This window comes from Pleurodeles waltl, chromosome 12, assembly GCF_031143425.1.
Source record: "Pleurodeles waltl isolate 20211129_DDA chromosome 12, aPleWal1.hap1.20221129, whole genome shotgun sequence".
NCBI classification, from domain to species: Eukaryota; Metazoa; Chordata; class Amphibia; order Caudata; family Salamandridae; genus Pleurodeles; species Pleurodeles waltl.
Window position 1 is genome coordinate 558859317 of NC_090451.1, and position 27894 is coordinate 558887210.

The 27894-nt window shown below is 44.5% G+C and overlaps 1 protein-coding gene across 1 annotated transcript in view; it reads left to right on the plus strand.

Moving 5' to 3' along the window:
- The first annotated feature begins 845 nt into the window (after nt 1-845).
- ZNRF1 (zinc and ring finger 1) overlaps nt 846-27894 on the plus strand; it is a 279814-nt gene continuing 252765 nt past the window's right edge. The window contains exon 1 of the mRNA XM_069217645.1: nt 846-2027. Coding sequence (XP_069073746.1) covers nt 1682-2027 — 346 coding nt within the window. The 5' untranslated portion in view covers nt 846-1681. The remainder of the gene's footprint in view (nt 2028-27894) is intronic.

Sequence of the window (27894 nt, forward strand, 5' to 3'; positions counted from 1 at the left end):
GGAGGAAGAGGGTAATAAGCTGGTCATCCGCCACTTCAAACAGAGAGAGGGAATGAAGGGGAGAGAGAAATAGAAGGCACTGGGCACCCGGGATCACGCCTCCCGGGCGCTCACCATAACTGAGAGAGGGCAACTAGAAGTCTGCATTCAGCCGTCTGTGGAAACCTAGAGTCTATAACCTCTGCACTTGGCCCACTCCAATTAATGTTATTTCCACAATACATTTTATGAATAAATTCACAATAGCTGAGTGTGTTTGCATTCTATTGGAGATACTGGGCCACAGTTTTATTAAATTCATAGATTCTTGCGACACAACCTTTGACCTCACCACTTCCTTTGTTCAGTCATAAATCAAAATGCCAAAGTCATGAATCATTACATGTCATAAATCATTTTGAGTGCCACACATTGTTTTCGTTATGATTGCAAATCTAATTTGGAACCAGGTCATAAATCACAGTTGATAGGTCATACATAAATCTTTACTCCCGAATCATAACTTTGCATGACATCACTTCTGCTATAAATCAATCAAGTCTTTGTCATAATTCTGGCATCTACCTGTGGTCCATGGACCCCTGGGGGTCGGCGAAGCCTCCTCAGGGGGTCCAGGACTGCTTAGAAAAGTAAATAATATTAAAATTAGGGCCCCGGCTTTTAGTAATGACTCAGTGGAGGGGGTCCACGGATTCCAATAATGATTCAGTGGGGGGTCCCCGGGTTCCAGTAATGTCCACAGAAGTCAAAAGGTTGGGAACCACTGGTCTAGCGATACCATCCTAGGTCCCTGCCTTGAGGCAGAGAGAGAGGGAGTAGACGTTAGAGACATCTGGACTCCAGCCATCCGAGATGATACTGACAGGCTGAAACAAGCCCGGCACTCAGCCGTCAGACAGAGGGAGTGGAGAGCGAGCGGCCAGAGACAGGGCTGGCCACCAGATATCTGACATATAGTGGCTAGCCGTGGGTTGCCTGTAACAACCTATTGCCCTGTCATGGGGAAAACGCAACGGAGACGCGGAGAGGGAGCTTGACGGAAAAGGTCAGCCCCCAGCCATCCGCACACACACAACTGTTGAGAGACAGCACTCACAGCAGACAGAGGCGGGTCTGGCACCAATTCATTGGAGACGGCAGCTGAGAGACGGCAGCCGGAGAAAGGCCTGGCAGGCAGCCAGAGAGCCGGGCTGTTACCAGGGCAAGCACGGAGGGGATAAACCGAGGTCTAACGTGCAAGGGGGAAGGGAAGTGGGCCAGCGGGCCCAGCGGAGAGGCCACCACCTCGCTTGGCCCGGCGAAGAGCCAGACCAGCCGCAGCTGCTGAGACGCTGCCGCAGGAGGAGCGTATCCACTGCGTGCCCAGGGATTGCCTGGGCGCACGGCACAGCCGGGAATTCCGGCGAGCGGCGCCCCATGTCCGAGGGTGCGGGGAGGCTGGATGGGGACACCCACATGCCCGGAGGGTTGATGACTGTCACCCACGCGCCCTGGGGGCCCGTGCCGGGGCGGCGCCGCTTTGTTCCCGGCTCTTTGTGTCTGCTGAGCCGCTGACGGCAGGGATGCCCGTCCTCCTGCTCGTTTTTGACTCCTAGTCCCCCGCCCCTCGCTGGATTACTTTCATTTCGGGCTCCGCTGCCCGACGAGGCCGGATCTCGGGATCCCCGTCTCCCTGCTGGAGATGGGGGCCAAGCAGAGCTCGGGGGCCCGGCCGCGGGGCCCCTTTCCGGGAGTGTCTTCGGATGATAGCGCTGTGACCCCGGGTCCAGCCCTGGGACAGTACCGGCCGGCGGGGGCCGCCATGGGACTGCGCAGCCGCTCGGCCAGCTCCGTGGCCGGTCTGGGCGTGGAACCTACCGGGCCCTTCGGACTGTACGGCGGGCGAGTGACGGGGGAGCGGTCTGGAGGCGGCCCGGGCGCTCCTGATGGACCTCGCCGGGACGGGCTACTTTACCTGGGGCCCCGAGCTTCGCTGGCCGACGCGTTGCCCTTGCACATCGTGCCACGATGGTTTGGCGCCCACAACGGTAAGTGCTCTTCTGCCTATTATTGAGAGGCCATGCGGCCGAAAGGGTGGGGTGGGCGGTTACCTTGTGTGAGGGTGCCATGATCGGAGCTTATGATTTTCCTTTTCTTTCACAGTAATGTGTCATGGTGTGGATCAGTTTTCTCTCTTCCTCCTTCAGCCTGGCAGTGAGAGGCCTATGGAGTTGTGGCGTTCAAACCTGCCCCAATGCTATGTGCTGGAAGTGATTGTGCCAAGCACAGTGCGACTTGGGTGACTTGAGTCACAGTGAGCAGTGTCAGTGAGGGATAACCTGGGTATCTGCCGCCTTCTTTCATTCGCGACCCGGTGCCTTGGTTATTTGCCTCACCTAGCAGTGCTTTTTGATTGGCATGGAACATGGCGTGGCACAATGTGAGCTGGATATTTTTACCACCCAAGTGACTATATGAAGAGTAACTAGACTCTGGCTGGCTGGTTAGGATGGCTGGCCAGAGCCCACCATGACAGTTGAAGGTTAAGAACAAGGTAACTCCACCTACCCCACTAATTGGGGATGGATCGGGAGGACAAAGTGGCTTTCGTTTAGTCTACCTGTTTGCGAGGTAGAGATTCAATGTAGTGAACACTGACAGTTCTGGCCTTTGGTTTTGTATTGCTGTACACACCGCTCATTAGACTGTGGATGAGTCTTGTCATTTTGTCTGGCAGTCCTCGCAGTGCCTTTATAACTGGCTGAGGCCTGTTTGCTGGTGAGATTCCTAGGACAGCTATGGTGCAGAGGATCAGCATAAACTCTTCCCACATAGGATCAAAACAAATACAACATCCTCTCAACCACACACCCTACACTGTGTAGTGCTACCCATATGGGCAATTACTTCAGCGCCCCACGTAGGAGTAGCACTATATAAATGATACAATACAATCCATATAGAATTACAGATGGGTAATGGTGAATTACGGGGATGTTTTTAACTGGGGGCCAGTGTGTGACAGCAAACAGAACAAAGCTTGAGTTGGCTATGTCACTCGGAAATCTGGGGTGAAAAACATCCCGTAATTTAGTCTTTACCCATCTATAACTTTATGTTATCTGTGGCCTCCCTGAAATCATCCCCCCATGCTTTCAACTACTACACAGCGGCAGAGGAATAATGGGGGAACCATACACATGATGGCCTGTCCTCCCTATCCCAGATTAAAAAAACAAACATAGGGCCAGATGTAGCAAACTGCACTTGGCAATGCACAAAACCCGTTTTGCGATTCGGTAACCTGGTTACCGAATCGCAAAACGGGTTTGCGATCACAATTAGGAAGGGGAGTCCTTTTCCTAATTGCGAGCTGCAGTGCAATGCCAGATTGCTTTGTGACCCCGAACGCGGTCGCAAAGCAATCGCAGTTTGCACCCATTTGAAATTGGTTGTAACCCATTCGCAAAAGGGTTGGGGTCCCCAGCTCCTATGGACCACTACCTGCTCTGAAAAAATGAAACAAAAACGTTTCATTTTTTAGTTTTGTAATGCATCTCGCTTTCCTTTAAGGACAACAGGCTGCATTACAACAAAAAAAACAGCTTTATTTAAAAGCAGTCACAGACATGGTGGTCTGCTGTCTCCAGCAGGCCACCATCCCTGTGATTGCCACGAGTCTCAAGGGGGTCGCAAATTGCGACACCACATTAATATTAATTGCGAGCACAGTAGGCAATTACAAGTAAATAAAAAGGAATAGAAATACCATTTTAATTTAGGGTCAGCGCGATTGTGAGAGCAGAGGGTGGGGCTGAATCCTGCAATTGCAGGATGACTGCTGGGTCTACAGTGCACATGTCAAATTGGCTATCTGTCTTGTAACAGCCAGCTGACATGCGGACTGTAGACCCAGCAATCCCAGAGCTGTGAAACAGCTGGGGGATTGCTGGCACAGGCCCCCAGCCTCAAAATGAGCACTGGGATAGCCTTCTCCAACCAATCATGGAGCTGCTCTCATGCTGAAAAGAGCATGAGAGCAGCTCCAGGATTGGGTAGATTTGCTTTCCAGTGGGCAGGAAGGAAGTCCTTCCCTCTCCTGCTCGTGGACACCAGTATCAGAGGAGAGAAGTGCTTTACCGGGTGGGAGCAGCATTAATTGTGAGTTGTGCGCCATTGCACCCCACCATATCTTTGCATTGCTAGCCTCCACTGTGTGGCCCTTATTTATTTAGGATATAGATGTTTACACTCTTATTATGAATTATTGGGAAATGAAGTGGGCAAAGTGCCCTGAAAAAAACAAAAACCTCACAGAGAAAGACCTAAATCTTGATATACTTTTATTGAGAGAAAAGTAGTGTGAGGCACTGTCAAAGGCAGCCAGACACTGCAAACCTGTTACATAGGAAGTAATGTTGCTGGCGTTAGTCAAGGCCTTTTGCTTTCACTTAACTTATATCAATATGTTTACTTTTAGGGGCTTTTCGTCAGGCCTCTTTATCCATTGTTCTGTTGTCCTGTCATTCACGTTTTTCTTCCAATCTCTACAGCATACAGCTTAGGGCAGCGAGTTTGCAAACTTTGGCCATTGGCTACCTTCACTGTTAGAAACAGCATTCAGCTCTTTCACAATGAAAAACATCCCCACACAAGTTAGTTCTCTTCAGTGTCAAGCACTACTGTGGCAATGGTGCTTTTTCTGAAGTCACCAATGTTTTTCCTTTTAGCAATGTTCTTTTTTTTATTTTTATTGGAGAGGGTAGGTATCTCCTTCGAAAATAAAGTGTTACAAAAACCATGCCAAAACAAAACATGCATTGGTAAAGGCGGCATCCAATCCAAGACCTATTGGCTTTGCCAATGATTGTATGCAGAAAGACTCTTTGTTGGATACACCAACTGAAATTCTTGCATGTTCACCCATTTACATCAGTATGTTGTCTTGTAAGAAGGTGGCTTTCTTCTAGCATGGTTACCCCATTTTTGCTCTGTTTGTCAGTGGGTTCATTACTGTCTTAAAGGGATCCTGCTAGTCAGGACCCTAGTGCTCATAGTTCGTGGCCTTTTGTGTTGTCAGTATGCTTGACTGTGTCACTGGAGTTCTGCTAACCAGAACTCCAGTGCTTATTCTCTCTCTGTTTACCAAATTTGTCACTATAGTTTAGTGACTCCATATTCCAAATCAAAATTGGCACACTGGAACTCCCTTATAAGTCCCTAGTATATGGTACCTAGGTACCCAGGGCATTGGGGTTCCAGGAGATCTTTATGGGCTTCAGCATTTCTTTTGCCATCCATAAGGAGCTCATACAAACACTCCTTCAGGACTGCCACTGCAGCCTGAGTGAAATAGTGACACACTATTTCACAGCCATTTTCACTGCACTGGGTCACTTATAAGTCACCTATATGTCTAATCTTCAGTTACTGAAGGCCAGGTGCAAAGTTACTGTGTGTTTGAGCACCCTTGCTCTAGCAAAGCTGCCCCCACATTGTCCATGACCAATTTCCTGGACTTGATGAGTGCGGGGACACCATTATAAGCATGCACTATATATATGTCAATACATATATGGAGCTTCACAATGGTAACTTAGAATATAGCCATGTGAGGTGTCTAAGATTGTGAAATTGAACCCCCAATCCAAATCTGGTATTGGAGGGCCAATTCCATCCACCATGGGGGCCCCACCATGAACCCCCAGTACTGCCAAACCAGCTCTCTGATGTTTCCACTGCAGCCTTAGCTGTTGCCACCTCACAGACAGGTTTTTGCCCTCCTGGGGATTGAGTAACTCAATCCCAGGAAGGCAGAACAATGCATTTCCTTTAGGAGAGGAGTGTAACAGGCATGGGAGGGGTATCCTCCCAGAGCCTCTGGGAATGCTTTGAAGGGCACAAATGGTGCCCTCCTTGCATAATCCAGTCTACACCGGTTCAGGGGCCCCAGTCCCTGTTCTGGCACAAAACTGGACAAAGGAAATTGGAGTGACCACTCTCCTGTCCATCACCACCCGCCCAGAGCTCCTCCGGGGTGACCCTGGCGTTAGCTATGTTAGATTCCAAGGTGTGGGGACCCTCTGGGAGCATCAGAGTGGCCAGTGCCAGCAGGTGACATCAGAGACTCCTCCTGATAGGTGCATACCTGGGTAGGTAGCCAACCCCCCCCCCTCTCAGGGCTATTTAGGGTCTCTACTCTGGGTGTTTCCTTATATTCGGTTTGCAAGAGTCCACCAGGACTCCTTTGCATCCTCTGCTTCAGCTTCTGACTGTCGGATCAACTGCAGACTGCTCCAGGAACCTCTGTAACTGCAACAAAGTATCCAGGAAGGCTACTTTGACCTGCAACTTCAGCTCCAGCCAGCAACTGCAACAGTTTCCGGTTGTGCATTCTCTGCAGACTGCCTGTCTTCATTCAGCACCAGAAGAACCAAAGGAATCTCTAGTGGAGTGACAGTCACTTCCCTGCTTCAGGTGGCACCTCTCTGCAACGACGACCGGTACTCTGGAACTCCTCTCCTGTCGACAAGCGTGATCCATGGAACACAGCTGGTGGACCGAAGTGATCCTGACTGTCCAAAGGTCCAGCTCTCCAAATTTGGTGGAGGTAAGGGCTTGCCTCCCTTTGCCAGACAGTACCCCTGTGCATTGCGTCGTTTGCGGCTCCTTGGGCTTCTGTGCACTTCTTCCAAAAGTTCTTTGTGCACAGCGTAGCTCAGGTCCCCAGCCCCCTATCCTGTGACGCTCAGCTCTGTGAGTTGTTCTCCAGCGGCGTGGGATCCCTTTGTTTAGTGCTGCAACAACACACTTTGCAACTCCTTTGTCCCCGTGTTCTGGGATTCCTGTGGGTGCTGCCTGGTCTTCCGAGGGCTCTCTGAAGTGCTGAGAGCCCCCTCTGTCTTCTCAGTCCGAGTTGAGACCCCCAGGTCCCTCCTGGGTCTGGGCAGCACCTCTTTGATGCAAAACTCGTTTTTGCGTGAACCAAGGCTTGTTGGCGTAATCCAGCGACGCAAATAGCCTACATCCAAAGACTCGACGTGTGACATCTCTTGCACCAAACAGAAACCCACAGATATCTTCTTTGGTGCATTTCTGTACTTTTCTTCCAACCGGAGAATCCACTTTTGCACCTTTATCCAGGTTGGTAGGGTCTCCTGTTCTTCCTGGGCTCTTCAGTGACTTCTGGACTTGGTCTCCCCTCTCCACACGTCCAGGAATTCATTGTTGGTTTCTTGCAGTCTTGCTTGGTTCTTGCATAATCCTTCACCATGACTTCTACTATGTTCTGAGGAAGCTTGCAGTACCTTACTCCTGTTTTTCCGGGCTCTGGGGTGGGGTACTTTTACTTAGCTTTGGTGTTTTCTTACATTCCCAGTACCCGTCTACACACTACACTTGCCTAGGGGAGAATCCGACTTTCGCATTCCACTATTTTACTATATGGTTTGTGCTGCCCCTAGGCCAATTGCAATCTGTTGTGGTGTTCACTGTTTGCACTATTCTATGACTGTTTACTTACCTGTTTTTGGTTACTAGTGTATATATTGTGTATAATACTTACCTCCAGTAGGAGTATTGCTTCTAAGATATTTTCGGCCTTGTGTCACTAAAATAAAGTACCTTTATTTTTGGTAACACTGAGTATTGACTTTTATTGTGTGTTAGTACTGTGTGACTATAGTGGTATTGCAGGAGCTTTGCATGTCTCCTGGTTCAGCCTTGGCTGCTCTGCTACAGCTACCCCTAGACAGCCTGAGCTGCTGGACACTGCCTACGTTTCACTAAGGTGGTTTACTGGACCTGGTATAGGTGTAAGTACCTCTGGTACCCACTACAAACAAGGCCAGCTTCTCACATGTCTAGGGCCCATGATGCTTATCACAATGTCAGCTTGAGAGTAGCCTACATGTTAAGGGTTAAAAAACATCCCCTGAGTGGTGTTAGGTGTGGTATTAAGAAGTATATGAGTTCTGTAATTTCTAGAAAGTTGCATAACATTCATGCCAAAGGGCCAGTCAGAGAATTAAAAAAAAACATTCCTGTTTTACTGGCCATACGCCAGATCTGCTTCAGACACATTAGATGGAGGACAGAAATGCAGGACCAAACATATGTTTCTGGGTATAGTTGGACAGTAAAAGTGAATGCCCCTGTGCTGTCGTTTCTGCAAAATAACTTGCTTCTGTTGAGTGAGTGGGGGCAGTCCAGAACTGAGTAAAACAGAGTCTGTAGTTTTGACACAACTAATGCTCCTGAGTGTAAGGTGGCAGCATCCCTTTTCAGTGACTGCACAAAGCTTGTGCACATTGTTCACATCCACCTTAATAGTTCCTTTCTCTTCTGTTGCAAACTTCGTTCAAAGTGTGATTTCTTATTTTTATTTTTTTATATTAACATTAGATTCCGGCTATTTTGTTCGATCTCTGTTTTAACATTTATGTTATAAAGTGTATCAGTGACATTGTAACATTGCCACTGTCTGCGATTTGGGTTCTTGATTAGGTGGTAATTTATTCTTATCTTCCCCACAAATAATAATAATAAAATGCAAGGCACAACTAAAGGCCTTGTTGTTAAACAATGTCTAGTAAAACAGTTTCAATGGTGAATGTTTTTTTAAATGTAAGTTTTTGAATTCAAGCATAAAGTGTCCATGTTTCCGTAACAGCGTATTGTCAGTTTTTCATCTTTTTTTTTTTTTTTAGACATATGTTTGCAGTATATAAAAATATATCAATCACACCAACTTGCCAATGCGAGATCTATTGGCTTTACCAATGCCTTTTTAGGTCTAGACTACAGATATCTGTAACTGTCTGCCATATATTTTATGTTGACAAGACACATGGATTCTAAATACATACATTATGGAAGAGTGGCCTATTAGCAGGCCCCTTTCATCCACTGGCTGTTTTCAATATTAATTAAACCAAAAAATGGTAGTTGGACCCTGCAAGCCACTATTCTTATTAACAGCAGAACATAATTGGTACACATTTTTTGACTACTTTGAAATTATTCTAGCTAAAAATCTTTAGTGCACAAGTTTGTATGGTAAGCTCACAATAGGGGATAACTGTTATGTCCTTTCGTGGCGATACTCTAAGCAATTCATACATAGTGTGAAAGCAGTGGTGGCCACACTGTATTAGGCATGAATGAGGACAGTCTTCTGTTTTCCCTTTTTTGGTGGAGAACTAATGCCTAGAGCTTTTCGGGTCCCCTATCTTTTTCCATCAGTGTAATCTTTGGGACAGCTCTGTTGCAGGATGGTGAGTGCCATCCCTGCTCTCTGAGGTTCAGGTCTGTAGCACCTGTGCATCTCAAGGGTCAGCTCTGCTGTGTGAAACATTCTACTTTGCCACATGTGTAACTTGGGGGAATGCTGTGCTGTGTGAGGTATAAAGTTTAACATTGCTGTAACAAAAGGCAGATCTAACCTTTTGCAATGTGAGGCATAGTATTGGTGTCTGAGTCGTACTCTTGTAATGTCGGTGTAATCTATGTGAGCAATGTCTTTACTTTCTAATCTGGTGGCTTCTATCTTTTGTGCACCTTGAGCAATAGCCCTGCTGTCACAAATGCCCTTTGTACCATCTGTGAAATGTGAGGAATAAACTGATGGAATAGCTCTTCTGCCTCAGATCCATGTTTGTGGCCTCAAGGACAGTGCTGCCACCAGAGGTATCTTCCTGTAGCATCTGTGTAACAAGAGGGGCAGCACAAGTATCTGAGGTACATTCCTGTAAATCTAGGTGATGTGAGGGATGGCTCTATTGTCTGAGATGCTGGCCTGTGACATCTTTGTAACAATATGGATAGCTTTGCTATTTCTGCTTCATGTCTGTAAAATCAGTCTAACCCAATAGATAGTTCTGATGTCTTGGTTCAGTTGTGCAACCTTGGTTGCCTGAAGAGCACATCTGTAACATCTGTTTAACCCCTTGGAATCAGACTCCTGTTTGTGGTGTATGTGTGTGGCTTAAAGGAGGTGCATGTTTGCAGCATCTGTGTATCTCAGGTGATAACTGCACCCCTCTGTTTCACTGAGCTAGTTCTAATGTTTGCCAAACACACCTACAACATCTTTTGAAGTCAAGAGTCACTCTGCTGGTCAATGGATGTGCACTATCTCTGTAACACATGGGAGCTCCAGGGGTGCGGAATTCCTATCCCCAGACGCTGGGACATATTGTTTGGGGTGAAGGACAACAAGTTTTCATGTTTATTTTGTCCTTGGGACAAGTAGGCACAACCCCCTGCAGCACTAACCTTTTCGCTGTCAGTTTACAGAAAAGGGAATTGTCTGCACTTTAGGTAATATGTGTGTCCATAAGTTAATGCTGTTCGAACTTGTATTTATGGTTCATTAATGCGATGCCTTCATTATTAGTGTGAGCACTGTGAATAAACGTTTTAAGGTCACACTACACTACCAACAGTGGTTCCAGTAAAAAAAAAAAAGGGTAGACACGTTTTAACAATAGGAGTCTAAGTATAAGGCTCCCAGAATGCTCTTTGATTAAATGCACGTGTTTGCAGAAGCTTGTAAGCAAGAGTGATGATTCTTTGCTTTCAAAATAAAATGTTCAGAAAAAAAATGCAAGTAGGAAAAAAAGTTTCATGACTATGACATTTTAGGTGCTCTTTCTTGTAAGCGTCATTTAGTAGGATGTGTTGATGCCTGCTATTCTGTCCAAAAAATATTCCTAATGGAAAATCAGTGTAACCATTTTCAACATGATTATGGGAAGCATGAAAATAAACACGCACTGGCAAGGCAAACCATCTAACATTTTTTGTGAGTCTTTTGGTATCGTTAATGCGTGTCTTGTTTTGACATGGCGTTTGTAACACTTTATTGTTGTAGAAGATGCCAGGGCCTCACCATTGTAAGTAACACTGGCAAAAGGAAAAAAAACACGTTTTTGGTCTCAAAAAGCACACATTGCCACTAGTGGTGTAACAAAGGCCCAGCAGCCCCCCTCCAGGGGGCCCTCTCACACAGCACCTGCCCTGAGTGAGACTGGAGGGGGCCCCCTCCATGCTCTTTGCGGGGGGGGCTCCAGTTTTGTTACGCCACTGATTGCCGCAGTAGTTCCTGGCACTGAACAAAACTACTTTGTGTGTGAATATGCTCCTTGTGGAAGAGCAGGATGAGATCACTCACAGTAAAGCCAGCCGATAGAGAGAGAAATAGAATTTTAATAAAAACAAAATGTCATTGTTAACGCCAGGCCTAATTTGGGACCCATTTCTTAAAGAAAGTCCCAAAAGTGCTCCCATGGGATATGTCTTCTAATTAGTGGCTTTCATGAATTCACAAGAACTTACAGAAGTAGACCTGGAAATCATAACTCCTAGAAAATATTTGTGAACTGTATTTTAGCACGAGCAAATATGCATGTGTAGATTTGCTCATGTGAAAACGTATTGAGCGGCTACAAGTTCACTTTACCTCCAACCGCTGTTTTCTCAACCATGGAAGAACTTTTTCTTCTGCCATTGTAAGGAGTAAATCTCTGACCTTTCTCATTATGGGAAAAGATTAGAGGAGAGCTGGTGAAACTCCTTAAAACATGCAAGTTAGTTGGTTTGGACATAAAGGCATTCCAGATCTGGAACTATTGCTTATTGCTTCCTACAGCCCCAGTATGTAGATCTGCGGAATGGTGGCAAAATAAGGAAATTGCCATAGTAGGCATTCAAGTTGCAAGTATTTAATCCCTACTATAGTAGTAATCCTGGCATAATCAGAGAGGCTATTATCAGAGCTTTTACAAAATGAGATTACTGCTAAAATTTGTCTTCACACTACATGCAACCAAAGGGACAAGTAGATTTTTTTTTTACAGGGCAAGTAGATTTAAGAAGCAACCTGTCCAATGGACAAGTAGATATTTTATTAAATTCCACACCCCTGTGAGCTTGCTATCCTTTTTATAAAAGCCTAGCTCTGATTTCCTTAATACAGGCAAATTCTGATGTCCCTTATCACTTGTAAGAACTAAATAATATAGCTGCTAAACTGTAATATTTTATTACAGTCAAGCTGTGATGTCGTAAGGCCTACTGATAGTGCCATCAGCCAAGGTGAAAGCCATGTCACACAGCATCATTACAGCTGCAGTTTAAACAAAGCAGTGAAAATGAAAACTGGCTTTTAGTTATTTTGATGTTTTTTTTCTCAAAGGACGAGGAGGAGCAGAAAGGAGATATTTGTGGTAACATTTTTATTTTTTGCACACCAAAGGTCATTGTATGAAAAAGAGAATATCTTTGCATTTATGGACACTTTGTGAGTCAATCCACAAACTGATTCTAACATCTTTTTTTCCAGGAAATTTCTAACTGCTTTTTGATGCATTTAATTTTTCATACTGAGGTTTAAAGCGGTTTGGGGGAAAGGTGATAATATGACCATTTATTAAAAGAAACATAATTCTCTCTTTCATACATTAAAAGAACATTGCAAGTCAGCTGGGAGTTCCATGACCTTATAAATGAACTTGACTTTCGGCCTTGTTCCTCTACATTGTCAGGAAATCATCAGTGCATTGCAGTATCCTTTATCCATTTTTATGTAGGGCATTCTGTATGTAATACGAGAGTTAAATCTACAGTCAAGAGCATGGGTGTCCCATCTATAATCTCTGCCAGCTGATGTTGGCTCTGCTGTTTGAGTGAGAACTAACGAGGACTGATCACGGCTCAGGTGCCTGAGACTTGTGTGAATGTTGGCGTTCTCGCCAACATCCCTTTGATTGTAAAATAAAGTGTACTAAAATGTGCACTTCTAAGGCAGCCAATGCTTGGCCTTTTGTGCTCTGGCAAATGCAAGTCCGAGCCCACAAACGTAATTCCTTGCCGTGGGACCTGAGTTGCTTCCTACGAACCCGAGGGAAGACGGTAGCCGTCCTTGGCCCTCTGTTCTCAACTCTCTGAACCCACCTTTCTTCCACCCGTGAGGAGACCGCCCCAAGGCCATACGTCTGGCCCTCGTAGCGCTCTCAGCACCAGAGCCTTTCGGACTTTACAATGTTTGCATCAGTACAGCAGGCTTAAAGCCCGGACCTCACACTTCCCTCACTGCTCTAGTAATTCCAGCTCCCGAACCTCACACTGCATGTACCTCAGTAGCCCTTCCAGTCCCTGGATCTAATCATTTATACTCACTAGGACCCCTTCCAGTCACCAGACTCAAAGCGCCTTTGTAGTACTTTCAGACCATGGACTTTACAATCTGTATACCTATCTAGTGCTCCTAGTCCCTGGGCCACAAGCGTACTTTGTGCACCTCTGCAGCACTTCCAGCCTCTGGACCTCACACTACATGCACCCATGTAGCGCTGCCAGCCACCGGGCCTCACACTTTATGTCCCTCACACTTTGTCCCTCTTTGTGGCTTCCACCCCTGCACCTCAAACATATTTACACATTTCTGTGGCACTTCTGCTGCTGGACTTCACATGTCATGCGCTCATCTAACGCTTTGCAGCCTTGTGTCTAATCTAGCGCTTATGTTTCTTCTTAGCACTTCGAGTCCCTTATCCTCAAACTTAATGGACTTCTCTAGCGATTCCAGCTCCTGCAGCTCACACTTGTTCAACTTCTCTAGTGCGTTTCGCTGCTGGGCCTCACCATTTGCAAGGTCAGCTGTGCGTTATTTTGAGCTTTAGAGCCCACTCCAAAGAGGTGGCACATCATGCGTGTTCACAAACGCGAAGTCCTCTTTGACAAATTCAACTAGCGGGCCTCCCACAGAAATGCATCTTTTATCATATTTTGTACCCTCAGTTTACTGGTACTCACTATGTTTCTTCAACTAGGCGTGCTATATCGTAGTCCATATACTCTTGGCTTTGCCAGCGCTTGTTTTGTGTGATAATCCACATTTCCAGTGATCGGGGGTACGCAGAAGCGAGGCGCAAACGATGAAGAGGCGCAGGAGTCAGAGGGTGAGTATAAGACCGGGAAAAGAGTGAAGGCTGATTAAGAGATGCAGTAAGGGAAGGCGAGTTACGGGTGGGTGACAGAGGCTGTGGGACAAAGGCACGGCCAGACACGGCACATGACGTGAAAGGAAGACGGAGTGGGAATAATATTGTGAGGGCTGAAAGGGTGATGACGAGGTGCTTCCTGTTGCTGACTAAAACTGAAAGTTAGGCTGGTTGGGGGTCGAGCTGAGAGTAGCACTGCTCACGAGGACTTTCAGAGAACAGCAGGAGGGAACTGACTCACGCTGCTGTGTCTAATTTGGAGACCTTTGCGTGGGGCCTGGCGGGGGCTGTCAGTTATGTGAAGCTTAAAGTTTGTCAGAGGTTATCTGTATAGCGATTCTGCACCCCTGGGCTGCTTCAAAGCACTGGTAGTTACTTTTTAATAGCGAAGGAGCCCTATTGTTAAGCATGGGGCGGTGTGGATGGAATTTCCCACACACCCCTGCTATGGTCACTCGGACAGGGAGAACATACATTCACTCTGTACAACTAAGGTTGTCCGGGTTGCGTACACATCTAGCACTCTTTGTATTTTAATTCAAAAGGACTGTGTATTGGGACAGGGCTGCTCGAGACGAAACCCAATTCCCGGGAGGTATTGTAAGACACATGTATGAGAAATCAATATTGGGAGGTCCCAGGGCAATCGGAACTTACTGACCCTCAACTGGGACCTTTCATCTCTGGTGACCTGGAGCCTCCTCACTGTTGACCCTCAAACTGGGAACCAAGTAACCCTTTAATAGTTGACTCAGGGTTGTGAAGTAGAGCAGTGCAGTACTAACTCAGAGGTGCTGTAGGCTAGAAACTAAATATGGCACTCAATGACTCATTGTCAACTCAGTGTTTTTTTTCTTTAATGGTGAAAAGTATCTCAATACACACACAACTAATACTACACACAATTACAACTATTTACAAAATGGCAGATGGCAATACAAATTGGTACCCCTTCTAAATAGGCCTCACAACATAAACAGGATGCAAATCGCGTACCCCCAAAAAATCACAGTGTACAGGGAATCACTAACTCGGGGTTCGCAGCTCCTTTTGCCTTAGCAGTGGAGCCATTGGCTTTATTTTACGGGGAGCTGGTTCCCTGGGGCATACGGGTGGGCCTTTCTGCTCACATCATCTCTCTTTACCAGGATGATGCGCTCGTGTATCTTCGGTCACTGGGTGAGTTGGTTCCTCTATTATTATGGCTGTTGACAGTGTTCGGGGGTATCTCAGGCTTACGAATACATTTGCATAAGTTGCTTCTGATCCCTCTGGGTACGCTCCGTGGTATACATCTCAATGACTTGCCTGTGGTAGGTCTTCGTTAGGAATTGGAGAGCTTTTGGTACTTGGGCATTTGAGTCACTTACGGCAACAGCACATGAGACTTTTAATGTGGAAAGAGTTGTGTCGGGTCTGGAACACTTGGTTTTGTTTTGGAACAGGTTGCCACTCTCTGTAATGGGTAGGGCGGATGGTGGTCCTCCTGCACTGTCTTTACCTGGTACAAACTCATTGTTCCTGCTGGCCCCTCTGTTATTTGCTATACTGGATAGTTAGCTGATTTCTTTGGTTTGGGCCGGGCGCCGCAGCAGAGTTGCTCTGTCCATACTGCAGAGAGATCTGGAGGATAGACGGTTGACTATCCCCAATATTTGGCAATATTATTATGCTACACACCTGCAGCATGCTGTGAAGTTGTTAGTTGAGTCAGACACATGGAAGATGCAACTTTTTGAGAGTATGCTGGGCACAGATACACCAGGGCGGATTCTGATGGGGGTGATCGCTCCGAGGGAGCAGTCCCTCACCTGGTTTATAATACTACAAGGATCTGGGAACAGGTTGTCAGAAAGTTGCTTCGTCGTGCCCCGTTTGATAGGGAATTTAGGGTATGGGACCTGGTTCCCTTTTCGTGATATTGAAAACCACATGTCTATGGACCACTGGTGAATGGGTGGATGTCTAGTGGCGGGGATTTGTTTTATCATTGGATTGTTTTATAATGAGAGGTTCTTCTCCTTTCATAAGCACAGGATACGTTTGTTCTGGATACTGCAAATTCCTGCAGTGCGCAAAGCTTGAAAGTGTTTTGCGGGAGGTCTGGATTGATTTCCCAGTGGCTCCACTATCATCAAAGGTGTTGGGGGGACTGATAAACTGTGAGGAAGTGAGACATTTAATCACCGTGTTCTGTGGGGCTCTCCAAGAGGATTTGCCTAGTACAGCCGATGCAGCACGCCGGGTGTGAGAGTGGGAGTTGGGGGAACCGATGAGAGACTCCGATTGGGCTTGGGCATTGTCATTAGTGCACACTGTCTCGTGCAATAATAGATTTAAGCTTCTACACTTTCATTTTGTAAATCATACCTATGTGACACCCTATCATTTTAACAAGCTAGGGGAGCCGGGTGTACTCGCTGTGGTGAAAGAGATGTCTCCTTTTTGCATCTGCAGGGGTGTACAGCAATTCTGGAGAAGGTTGTTGCCAAGACTGTGGAAATTAGCACAGCTGGCTCTTATGTTGGTGAAGCGCAGGGTGGCCACAGGCTGGATGAGCACTAGGAGCCCTTTGGATGACTACTGGCTACAGGATCTTCTGGAGTGGGGTGTGGCAGAGCATATGAGGCTGGCATGCACGGTTGATGGTGCATCTGCCGATCTGATGGCGTGGGGACAATTATTGGAGTGGTTCACTGATGTTGGGTAATCAAGTTCTGAGACAAGTATAGACTCTGAAGATTGGTGGATGGGGTCGGCTTATGAGTCAAATTTGTGTGGCGACCAACTGTGTTTATTTTGACATTCTGGTGTGGATGCCGTTTTTGTGACTTGGTTACATTATAGCACTATCAAGCACTGAGAATAATTATGATGCTCCTCATTGACAAGCCAAGGTTGATATGTATTTCAGACTGTGTGGATACCCTTCTTAGAAGGCCACTGTACAGGAGGTCTCACATGTTTTGCACTGGATTGTTTTTCTAGTTTTATTTGAAATAAAAAAATCAATAAAATGAGGGTTTAAAAAAAAAAAGAATCACTAAATCTAGAATAAACTTGTTGCCCATGAGGTACCATAAAGACTTTCTGTGCTTTCAGGCCTTGTCCCTCAAAACAGCAATACTTTTATATGTATTCCTATAACAAAACATACATTTATAAAAGCCATTAAAAAGTCAGGCCTAGTGGGTTTGTCAGGACATTTACAATCACAACAGAATGCTTATAACATTGCCTGATGCATGTTAAATCATTAGGAGAAACATGTTGGCTTGATCAAGTCTGATACACAATTTGTCTTGTACCTTAGCCAAGCCAAACCTATTGGCTCTGATACCTCACTTCACTTATACAACCTTTGACATTATTTTTTTTTGTGCACCAAGCTGCCTAGCAGCTACTTACTACCTCGCAGAAAGGGTTTAGTACCCTTATCATCTTCGTAAGGGATGGGCCAATGAATGTTTTAAGCAGATGCCTTTTTCCTCCTAGTCCTACGCATTCTCCATCCTATGAGATTTAGCGCTGGACACATTTCTCCTTGCTCAAAGGGACTTATGTAGAGTTGCTAAAGCTTCAGACACCTTCTAAAATAATTTCCAGCTCTTTGTAGGTGCTCCTCTCCCTCCCTCTGGTGTCTGTTGTCTCTTTCCGCATTATATTGCCTTAGTTGCTTCACAACTAGAACGCCTTCAGCAGTAGGGTAAAGAAGTGTAACAATTGTGTTCCCTGCAGCCTGGGGCAGCCCTCTTTGACCGGGAAAATTTGTGTAAGCCTGGCAGCACCCCTTGAACAGGGGGTTGTATAAGTTGTGATGTTTCCAGGGTGTAGAGGCAATGGCTTTCCCCACTTCTTGTACAGGGGGAAGTGATGAAAGTGGAGGAATGTGTGATGGTCTTGGCATCAAGACAAACTTGTACTCAGGCTCTCGGATGTTGGCTGGTCCCCCCTCCCCCCAGCTCCTTCTCCTTAGGCAGAGCATCAGCAGCATACAAATAAAGATATCTCAGACCCTACTGCACTTTTTCTTGTTGATCGAAGCATTTTGCTTTTGTGTGCAGGCTTCAGCCACCAGAACTAGGCTTTAGAGACCTTCTGATCCCCATATTAGCTCAAGAATTTCAACAAGGATTTTCCTTTGCCTGCCAGCCTGTGACACTATTGCTTCCTCTGCCTTAGCAGCAGCTCATCCGTAGAGGACTGGGCTTACTTTTTGGTCCAGCTGTGGTGTTCTCTGGAGCGGAAGTCATTTTTTTTAAGCTTTCAAGTAACTCCACAACAGACCAGTCTCCTTGAATGCACTTCGCAGCCGCTCAGGTCTTCTACTACTTGCAGAGTTACTTTGTGCCCATTTCTGGGCCTCCACCACATGACCAACAGAAGTGCAGGGGCCATCTCCTCAGAGGTTTCAAGTAAGCCCACTGCCTACAGGGCCCTCAAAAGTAAGATTGGTATTGCACTCAGCCCTTGGGAAAGTCCAAAGTACCAGAGTATAGCCTGGTCTCCAGACTACTAAAAGGAGTTAATCAACTCAGTCTAGTCCTTCCTCTGCCTTGCAGCCCTCCTTTTTTACTCTCGTGAGATTGTGCAGGGACTTAAAAATGGCATTGGAGTGTCCTATGATTAGTGATAAAATCGCCCAACCTGGTAGTGCCACATTATCTCCTCATCCCCTAGTGTCACAGATAAAAGTCCACTTGTTCCTCTCCAGTACCCTCTTGGAAGGTTTTAGGATGTGTACTCTGTACAAAATGGTGGAACATCTCCCTCTCTGAGCCATGTTGCAGCCACTCTGGTTTAGTCTATCCTCCCAAACTTCAAAGAAACCTTCTATGTTGACTGACCCCAGGATCCTTCCTGCCCTCCCTTTGTCCCATATGGGTACATCCTCCAAGTTAATTGACGGGGAGTTACAGATAATGGGTTTGAAGATTCCAGCCCTCATTGTTCCAGGAGGAGGTGTCTTAATCTCCCTGGAATGGTCCTGTGTGTTCATTGGTATTTGATCTGCCAGTGGGCCAGCAGAGAAATTCACTCTCCAAAACGAGGCAGCTCAAACACAAATCTTATTTTTGCCTGCGTCAGAGTAACAGGCACAGTTAATAAATACGCGAAGGAATCCAGAAAAGTCCAATCACACCTCATATTTGGATTCTAGTCACAATAATGTATATATACACCAGCACCATAACCCTTGTATCATAAGCCAATCTGAGATACATCAGAACACAATTTATACACTAGGACCTCATATACGAAGTCCTTTTACGAATGCAAATGTTGCAGTTGGCAAAATCACAGGTTTTTGATTTTGTGAGAAGGCTTTTCTTTATGGACAAAATCTCTTTTATGAGTTGGATTTCTTTTACTATTGTGATCCTTTCCAAATCACATATAGAAGGGTTAAAGGGAACGGAATGCATAAATGGTTTACTATTGTAGTTGCAGTAGCAAACCATTGAACATTGATGAGTTGCTGACCATTGAGTTGAGGTGGTAACTGATTCTCAAAAGCGTTGGTGTCTTCTTTGCGAATCATGTTGGCAACCTCTGAGGGAGAAGGTCATTGTTCTCGGGGCCACTTCTTCCTGAAGTTTTTCAAAATGGAAAACATTTTTTTAAAGCAGCCCTGGTTCCTTTAAGGAACATAGGCTGCTTTAAAAAAAAAAAAGTTTTTCATTTTGTAATGTAAACACAGTAATGGTGGCCTGTTGTCCCTTGCAGGCCACGATCCCAGTTATTGCAGCCAATAACACTGGGTTGCGAAGGTGTCCTGCTTAATGAATTTTAATTAGGCAGGTCATTGTGCGACCCCCTGTGATTTGGTGTTTTGTGTATGGGCCTATTAGTACATAGGTCAGTTTGCAAAATACTATTACATTTGCAAAATATCAGTGCTTATTTTGAGACCACTTTTTTGAATGGAATAATACTATATAAGGTCCATAGTTTACTGTCAAAAACATTAAGGGCCTCATTACGAGTGTGGTAGTTTTCAGACCACCACATTCGCGGTTGCGGTCAGGACCACAGATGTTGCTGCTGTCCGACCGCCACAATAAAACCCTGGCAGTCAGACCACCAGGGAACCACCAGCAGCGCCAGGATACATGATCCCAGTGGCCTGGTGGTGGCGGAGATCATAATCCGCCAGGGCAGCGCTGCATGCATTACAACCTTGTTCTCCGCCAGCCTTTTCATGGCGGTAATATCTATCTAAAAATATGTACTTTACTTTATATTAAATTTTTTGGATCATGTTTTTAAATTCACTACTATAAAGAGCAAAAATATATATAAATGAAATATAAAAATAAAAAATAAAAAAAAAACAACTACAAAACATTAAATTACCAAATTAATGAAGTATATAAAAATCTATAAAATCCCCCAGTATTCACACTCCAATCTGTGCACCAGTAGGGAAACCGTTAGACATTGAAATCAAATTTACTGTTCCTACTCCAGTCTGCTCTACAGTAGAAAAAGTGTTGGACTTCGGAGGGGTGAAATGTACTATTTCCACTCCAGTGTGTGCAAAAGTAGGGAAAGCAATAGATGTCAGAGGAGTTATATTTATTATGACCACTCTAGTCTGCTCTACAGTAGGGAAAGCGTTGGACTTCGGAGGGATTCAACTTACTGTACCTACTCCAGTCTTTGCAACAATAGGGAAAGCTTTGGAGTTCAGAGGGGTTACGTTTACTAGCTCCATTCTAGTCTGTGTAACATTTACTATTCGCACTCCAGCATGTGACGCAGTAGGGAAAGTACTTCACTTCAAGCACATAACATATTTTAATAACCCTAACAGTTGACCAGAAATATACAACTCTTATTAGGAAAATGTTATATATTTAACAATAAAAGACAGTTAAACAATTTCATGATTATTAAAAAATGTAATAATTATCGGTCAAAAATGTTATTAATTTATTATTTAATTAAGTTCCTACTCTATACTCCCACAAACCTAGCAGCTAATGAAAATACATAAGTATAACACAGTTAACATATTTAATAATCAATTAATTAAATGGATAATTGTTAATTACTTGAATAGTTTGCCACCCTTTGCATCTACAAACACAACAGCCTGCAGCTAATATGTAACTTAAACATATAATTGTAACACCATTTACATAATTAATAATTAACTAAAGAAATATTAAATACTTTTAAATAATTACTTCATTAACTTCCCACCCTATACCCCTCCAGACCAAACATCCCACGCCTAATATTTAACTTAAAAAATATAATAATTACACAATTTACTTAATAAACAATTAAGTAAATAATACATGAATAATTAATCAATTGCTTAATTAACTTCCCACCCTATACCCCTACAAACCTAAAAACTGCACCTCATATATAACTTAAAAATATAATATTTACACAATTGCGTCATCAATTAAATAATGAAGTAATTATTACTTAATTAACTTTCTACGCTATACCTCTACAAACCCATCAACCCACAATTAACATATAACAAAAAATATAAGTGTACAATATACATAATTAATAATCATATAAAAAATAAATTAATAATTAATTGGTGATTAATTATATTTAATTAACTTCCCACCCTGTACCCTTCCAAAACTCACAACCCGCTACATCACTAAAAATTACTATTAGCCATCAACTTAAAAATTTCAGATCACTTAAAGTTACAAACTGTATTTAAAAATATTGTTTACAATTATAAAACGCTGTTTAACATAGAAAATTAATATATAAACTAAAACATATAAGGATAATTTAAAAAAACAATATTCTTTACAGCTATATTATTGAATACGGTATTACCTACACAGATACAGCAGCTGTACCTCAATAGAGGTAGAGGAGTATCACCAACTTCCCCACCACACAGCTGCAGAAAGAGTGACAAATAAAATGGTAATAAAATGTCTTTATTACCATTTTATTTTTTAGTCTCTGCCGAAAAGAGTGTGGGGGCAGGGCCAGTGCATCATTGCTGCTGATTGGCAGGAGTGAGGTATGGTCACTTCAGTTTGAAATGCGTATGTAGGTTTGGCCGGCTATCTTACTACGGCCAGCCTGACATGCGCAATTCAAACCTCTCCAACCCAGCTGTCTTAGATGAGTTGGAAAGCAGGCACAGGCCTTCAGTGCCTTTTGGAGCTCTGAGGCAGCCTGCTCCAGCCAGTCAAAACGCTTAACTCATACTGCTTAACATTGTGAACAGCATGAGAGGAACGTCTGGATTGAATAAGATAGGTGACTGTGTGATGTCACCTCGTGCTCTGAGGAGTCTGGAGCGCATCGAGGGCGTGCTGCAGGATAAGGTAAGTAAAACTTTTATTTTTTCTTTCTCAGGTGTTTATTTTAATGTAATTTTTAATGAATGTATTTTTAATGTATTTAGTGCCCTGCCGTTTATTTTTTATGCCACCAACTGCCACTGCACAAATATTCTTGAAAACAATATTGTTTACCTAAAGAAATCGATATTCTTGTCAGGAGTATTTCTGCATCAGAGTACTTTTGTATAACAATATTTTTTCCCAATATTTCTGTATCCTGATATTTAAAATTCAATATTTTGTCCTAATACCTCAGAACCATTATAAAAAGAGCAATGCAGTGGGTAAGACTCTATTATTTAGTTCAACACCACAGCTAAAAGATCCAAAAACAGAGGTTTAAAAGCAGAAAAACAAGTGTTATTCGCAGGTTAGAAGCCAACTTCCTCCAGAATATTTTGGGAAAACATGGAATACGAAACAGTAACTCTAACCACATAAACTTAGGACCAGTTCTTGAAGTGAAAAATGTAAGTCTTTTTACTAAGCTCCTTTACTACTGCATGTAGCGTTCATTGGTGGAGCAGAATGTGACACATATGGTTATGATAGCAGAGTTCCACTGTTTTTCGGTAATTGAGGTGCCAGCTTCTTTAAAAGGGTTACAGTTAAAGTTTTATTGAGAAGGAGACCAAGTTATGGAAGCATGTTTAAATTTGGACAGCCAAAGAACTTGTTACCAAAAAAGGTGTTGCTTCTGTGAAGTTCACCATAGCCTGTTAAGAGGCAATCCGAGTGTGATGGCAGGAATGTGGCAGGGGTTGCACTGGAGAAACCTAAAAATCCCTTAGTGAACAGCACTCTATCTTAGCTGTCAAGCATACCAGAGGGAAGGTCTTGCCTTTATTATTATTATAGCATTAGCTGTTCATATTGTGGGTACATCCTCTGTTTCTTTTAGGCTTCAACCCCAGTGTGTCTCTCTCCTTATGTGCAGCAGAATAGCAATCTTGGAGAATCTCTTGAAGCTATGTTGAATGAAGATGTCTGTGCCCAGTACACAGTGTCCCAAGTCTTTGTAAAAGTGACAAGAGTCTTCAGTGAAAGGGCTAAGAGATCTGGAAAGGCTGATTGAGAACGGGGGCAAATCAATTTAACTGCCAGGAAAACAGTGGCTTCGTTTTGATACATCATCCCACTGATTCTACTTCATTACCGCCTTTACCCATTGCTCATTCTTTTCCACCAACTCATTCTGTACCTAAAGTCTGTGATCTCCACTTCCCCGCAGCTGACTGTGCCCTTACTTGAGCATACTACTTCTTGTATACTTTACAAATGATATCTTAGAACTCTTTTAGTTGGGTAGGTTCAGTGTGCCAATTTCAGTTTTCTGCTTCCTTACTGGCCATAGAGGAATACGTTCACCTGCTTTATCTCCTTTCAGGAGGGCCATCTAGAGGAAGCCTACTTTACTGGTCCAGAGATGGCATGTTATCATGTCTTCATCCCAAGGCCTGCACACAACCCCTCAAGCTTTCCGCACCCTTCCAGGGGAAAGGCTGTCTAGAGTTCCGTTTTATATAACGGATGCACAATATTGTGAAACCCATTCACGGAGGCCTATGGCGTAGTACTTGAGGTACAAGAATGAGAGCGAAGTCATCCCCGTGTAGGGACCACTTGCATCTGACTGAGCAATTCCTTAATGTTCTTAGTTTAAGTTTCAGCTTCACTCACACAGGCTGTAGTCCAGGTGACCTCTAACACGCTTGTTCTCAGACTGCTGGGCAAATGGGCGTTTTATTTTATTATGTACAAATTAGTGTTATTTTGTAAATGTGTAAATAAATATGAACTATAAATTACAGAACATAAAACAAAAATTGAAATCTCCTTTGCCTTATTTAACTTCGTTTAGCTTTTTAAGAGCTAAATTGAATGGCTCAAACTTGCATCTCCGTTTCACATTGCACCGCTTTCCTTCTGATTTAGAATTTTGCTCTATTAGCACAGGATAACGGGCACAATTAAATTTGTACCTACCTTTTTGTGCCTCATATCTTTTGCAGTGTACTTTTCAAGCCTAGTACATTCTAGTGAGTTTCTCCACACTAAAATTGTCACGCATTTATAGCTCCTCAGCCTTAGTTTAGGTGCTTTACACTTGAGTGCAGCATGTGCACTGCCAGCGCTAATCAGTCCACAATCTTTGAGCCTTCCGGCACTGTAAAGTGTAACTACGGTCGGCATGGAAACTGCCTCTGGACCTGGTTTGTTACAAGTTGCGCATTTCTTACTTTGGATCCTGCTTTGATTGCGGTGTAAGGTATATACAGTGGTCATCAGCATTTGACTCTTTTCTGTCCAAATGGCCTGTCCATGTGTCATATGACCCCGGAAACATGATCATCCCAGTGGTTCACGAGTAGGTTTATGACCAGTATGCAGCACCACTCGAAGAACCCGCTTTGGAGAAGCACCCTGCAAGATCCAGGTTGGCCGGAGCTCAGCTGGGAACCCAGCACCACCAGGCCTGAGAAATTGGAGGTGCTCAGTGATAACTCAGCCTTCTTTCCTCCAAGGTCCTAAAATTGCCCCAGTGCAATACCAATGCAGCCCCCAGAGGTAATCCATGTCAGCAACAGCCCCATTTACTTTTCACGTTTAGCTTCATTTTGCATTCTCCAGTATTTACTTTTTCCAAACCTTGTGAATTTCTGTTGTTTTTTTTATTCTTTGCAGCACATGCTCTTATGTACTGCTTACCTAGGTGTCTCTGTAAGTTCAGGTTGCCATGCAGTGACCTTTAAAATGTGCGCTGAAACCCGGACTGGCGCCCAGCCAAGTAACCCACATCAGTAGTACCTGCTTCATCCTGTTTCATGATTATTTTGATGAGTTCCCTTTTTAAAACTCAGACTTCTCTCACTGTGTATTTTGTATGTCCAAAGTTATAAAACCCAATATTCTGTGCAGTTCTCTTACAAGATAGAGTTTGGCAGTCTGTTGGAAATGGCCCTTTTTGTAGGGTTATCCCCAAACTCTTTCCCTCTTACCTCCTGTTTTTTTTTACTGTGTGCTGAGTTTCATTTTTGATGGCTTTAGGACTCTGAGCCATTTACCACTGCTGACCAGTGCTAAAGTGCAAGTGCTTTCTGTCTAAGTGGTGTTGGTGATTGGTTTATCCATGACTGCCATATTTGATTTACTAGTATGTTCTTAGTATAGTGCACCCTGTGTGCCCAGGGTCTGTAAATCAAATGCTACTAGTAGGCCTGCAGCACTGATTGTGCCACCCATCTTAGTAGCCCTGTAAACATGTCTCAGACCTGCCACTGCTGTGTATGTGTGTGCAGTTTTAAACTGCCATTTCGACCTGGCAAGTGCACCCACTTGTCAGGCCGAAACCTTCCCTTTTACTATGTAAGTCACACTTACAGTAGGCCCAAGGCAGCCGCATGGACAGGGTGCAGTGTACTTAAGAGGTAGGACATGTACTGGTGTGTTGTGCACGTCCTGGTAGTGAAATACTGCAAAATGTGTTATTTCACTCTTGCAAGGTCTATCTCTCCCATAGGGTAACATGGGCATTATCTTGAAATATCTTTTAGGTGTAATTTCCCATGGGTAGCAGATATAGATTTGGAGTTTGGGGGTCCCTGAACTCACAATTTAAAAATACATCTTTTGGTGAAGTTGGTTTTTAAATTGTAAGTTTGAAAATGGCACTTTTAGAAAGTGGGAATTTTTCTACTTAATCATTCTGTGCCTCTGTCTGTCTGTGGAATACACGTCTGGCTCAGGATGACAGTTGGGCTGTTTGTGAATTCACACCAGACAGTCCCACAAAAGGAGCTGAGGTGTGCCCTGCATATCCTGATGGGTCTTCCTGAGCTAGGGTGATGGGAGGAGCTGACACTTGCACCTGAACAGGACTGTGCCTGTTCTCATACAAAGCAGTCTCCAACCCCCTGCAGTGTGTCTGGGGCCAGGGCAGGGAAAGGCAGGTTCTTGTGCACTACAAAGACTTCTCTTTGAAGTTTCTCTACTTCAAAGACAGAAATGGGTATATTTACTGGACCTCTGAAAAATTAGAATCCTTCTGGACTGAGGACATTCTGCCAGGAAGAGCTGGATGCTGTAGGAGGGACTGCCACTCTTCCTGTTGCTTTGCTGTGCTGGCCTGCTGCTTGCTGCCTCTGTCCTGGGAATGAAAGGACTGGATTTCCACATTTTCCCATGAGATGGGAGGTGCCTGTATGACAATAGATGCTGGAGCGCTGTTCCATTGGCATTGTTCACTCCAGGCCGTCCTGCGGTACACACATTTCTCTGTTCAGACTGAGGTATGTGTACCAAGACGCACTAGATGTACAGCACTCTTGCCTACGCAGAACTGTCAAAGGTGGTCGAGCAGTGATCTGTAGGCAAGGTAGAACTCTGCAGCCTATAGGTCACTGCATCCGACAGCCCAGTATCAGTAGTAGTGCTACATAGGGAGGAGCATAGATGATGTGTTGTTCTGCAGTTTGGAGGGAAGCACTGTTCCCTAGGTAGATCAGTGGAGATTTGGCCCCTGTCCTTATCTGTCCCTGCAGAAATTATTATAGAATGATTAAGTTCAAAGGGGGGGGGGGAAGGATTGTGACATGAATAAGAACTTCTGGCGTTTTACTTGACTCGTGATAAAGCGTCACTCAACGTGTCACACATAAGGGAATGACATGTCACATACACACATTGAATACATGGAAAAGACACTCCTAGGCAAACTGAAAGCTTGGAGATTTTACTAAGAATGTAAAGAACTGAGTTTGAGTGCGAGACTTAATAATTCTGCACAGCGCTAGCTTTGCCCCCTTGGAGAAATTAAAACTCAGCCTTGAGCTGTTTTCCGCAAGTATTTCGGGGCTAGTCGTGCTCTAAAGATGTACTTTTCGCTTCCCGCTGCGTTGTAAGTGCTCTGCTAGCGCATTCTGTTGGGTTGCCCGACACCTTGGTTGCCGCTTTCTTCGGTGCCCGTCCCCTTGGGCTACCTGCACTCTGGAATCGCTCGCCCCTCGGGTCTCCTGTCCCCTTGAAAGTTACTCCCTCCTTTGGGTCTTCCGTGCTCTCAGCTGCGCTTGCCTTCAGGCTGCGCTCTTTAAGTGGGCGCGCTTTCGAGCAGGCATTCCGTCATACTGCAGCAGTACTGCTTCGAGTACCCCGTCCATGTGGCTGTGCTAGGCCTCTGGGCACTGGTCTGACCTAGATATGTCGGTAAATCCGTGCTGCTTTGGGTGTGAATGACAGTGGATTGGGGGGTAGAGGGGGATGAGGTAAGGTTGATTCTGCTTACAAGTTGCACCGGTGCTCAGAAAAACAAAACCAGGATACGAGATTCTGAGGAGACAGCACGCCTTGCAAGCCGTCATTTGTTCTTTTTAACTTAGCCTATGTTTTATTTAAAGTATCCATAGGATAGGCGACAAGTAGGAAAACAGAAAATGAACAGGAGCACAGGACGACACATAAAATGACCAGGAAACAAAACCTCCCCGAACAAATGATTAGTACAGATCAGCACTCATACTAGAGGTGACTAAAGGGAACACTGCACTTACTGAAGATCGGATGGAGGTGACCCC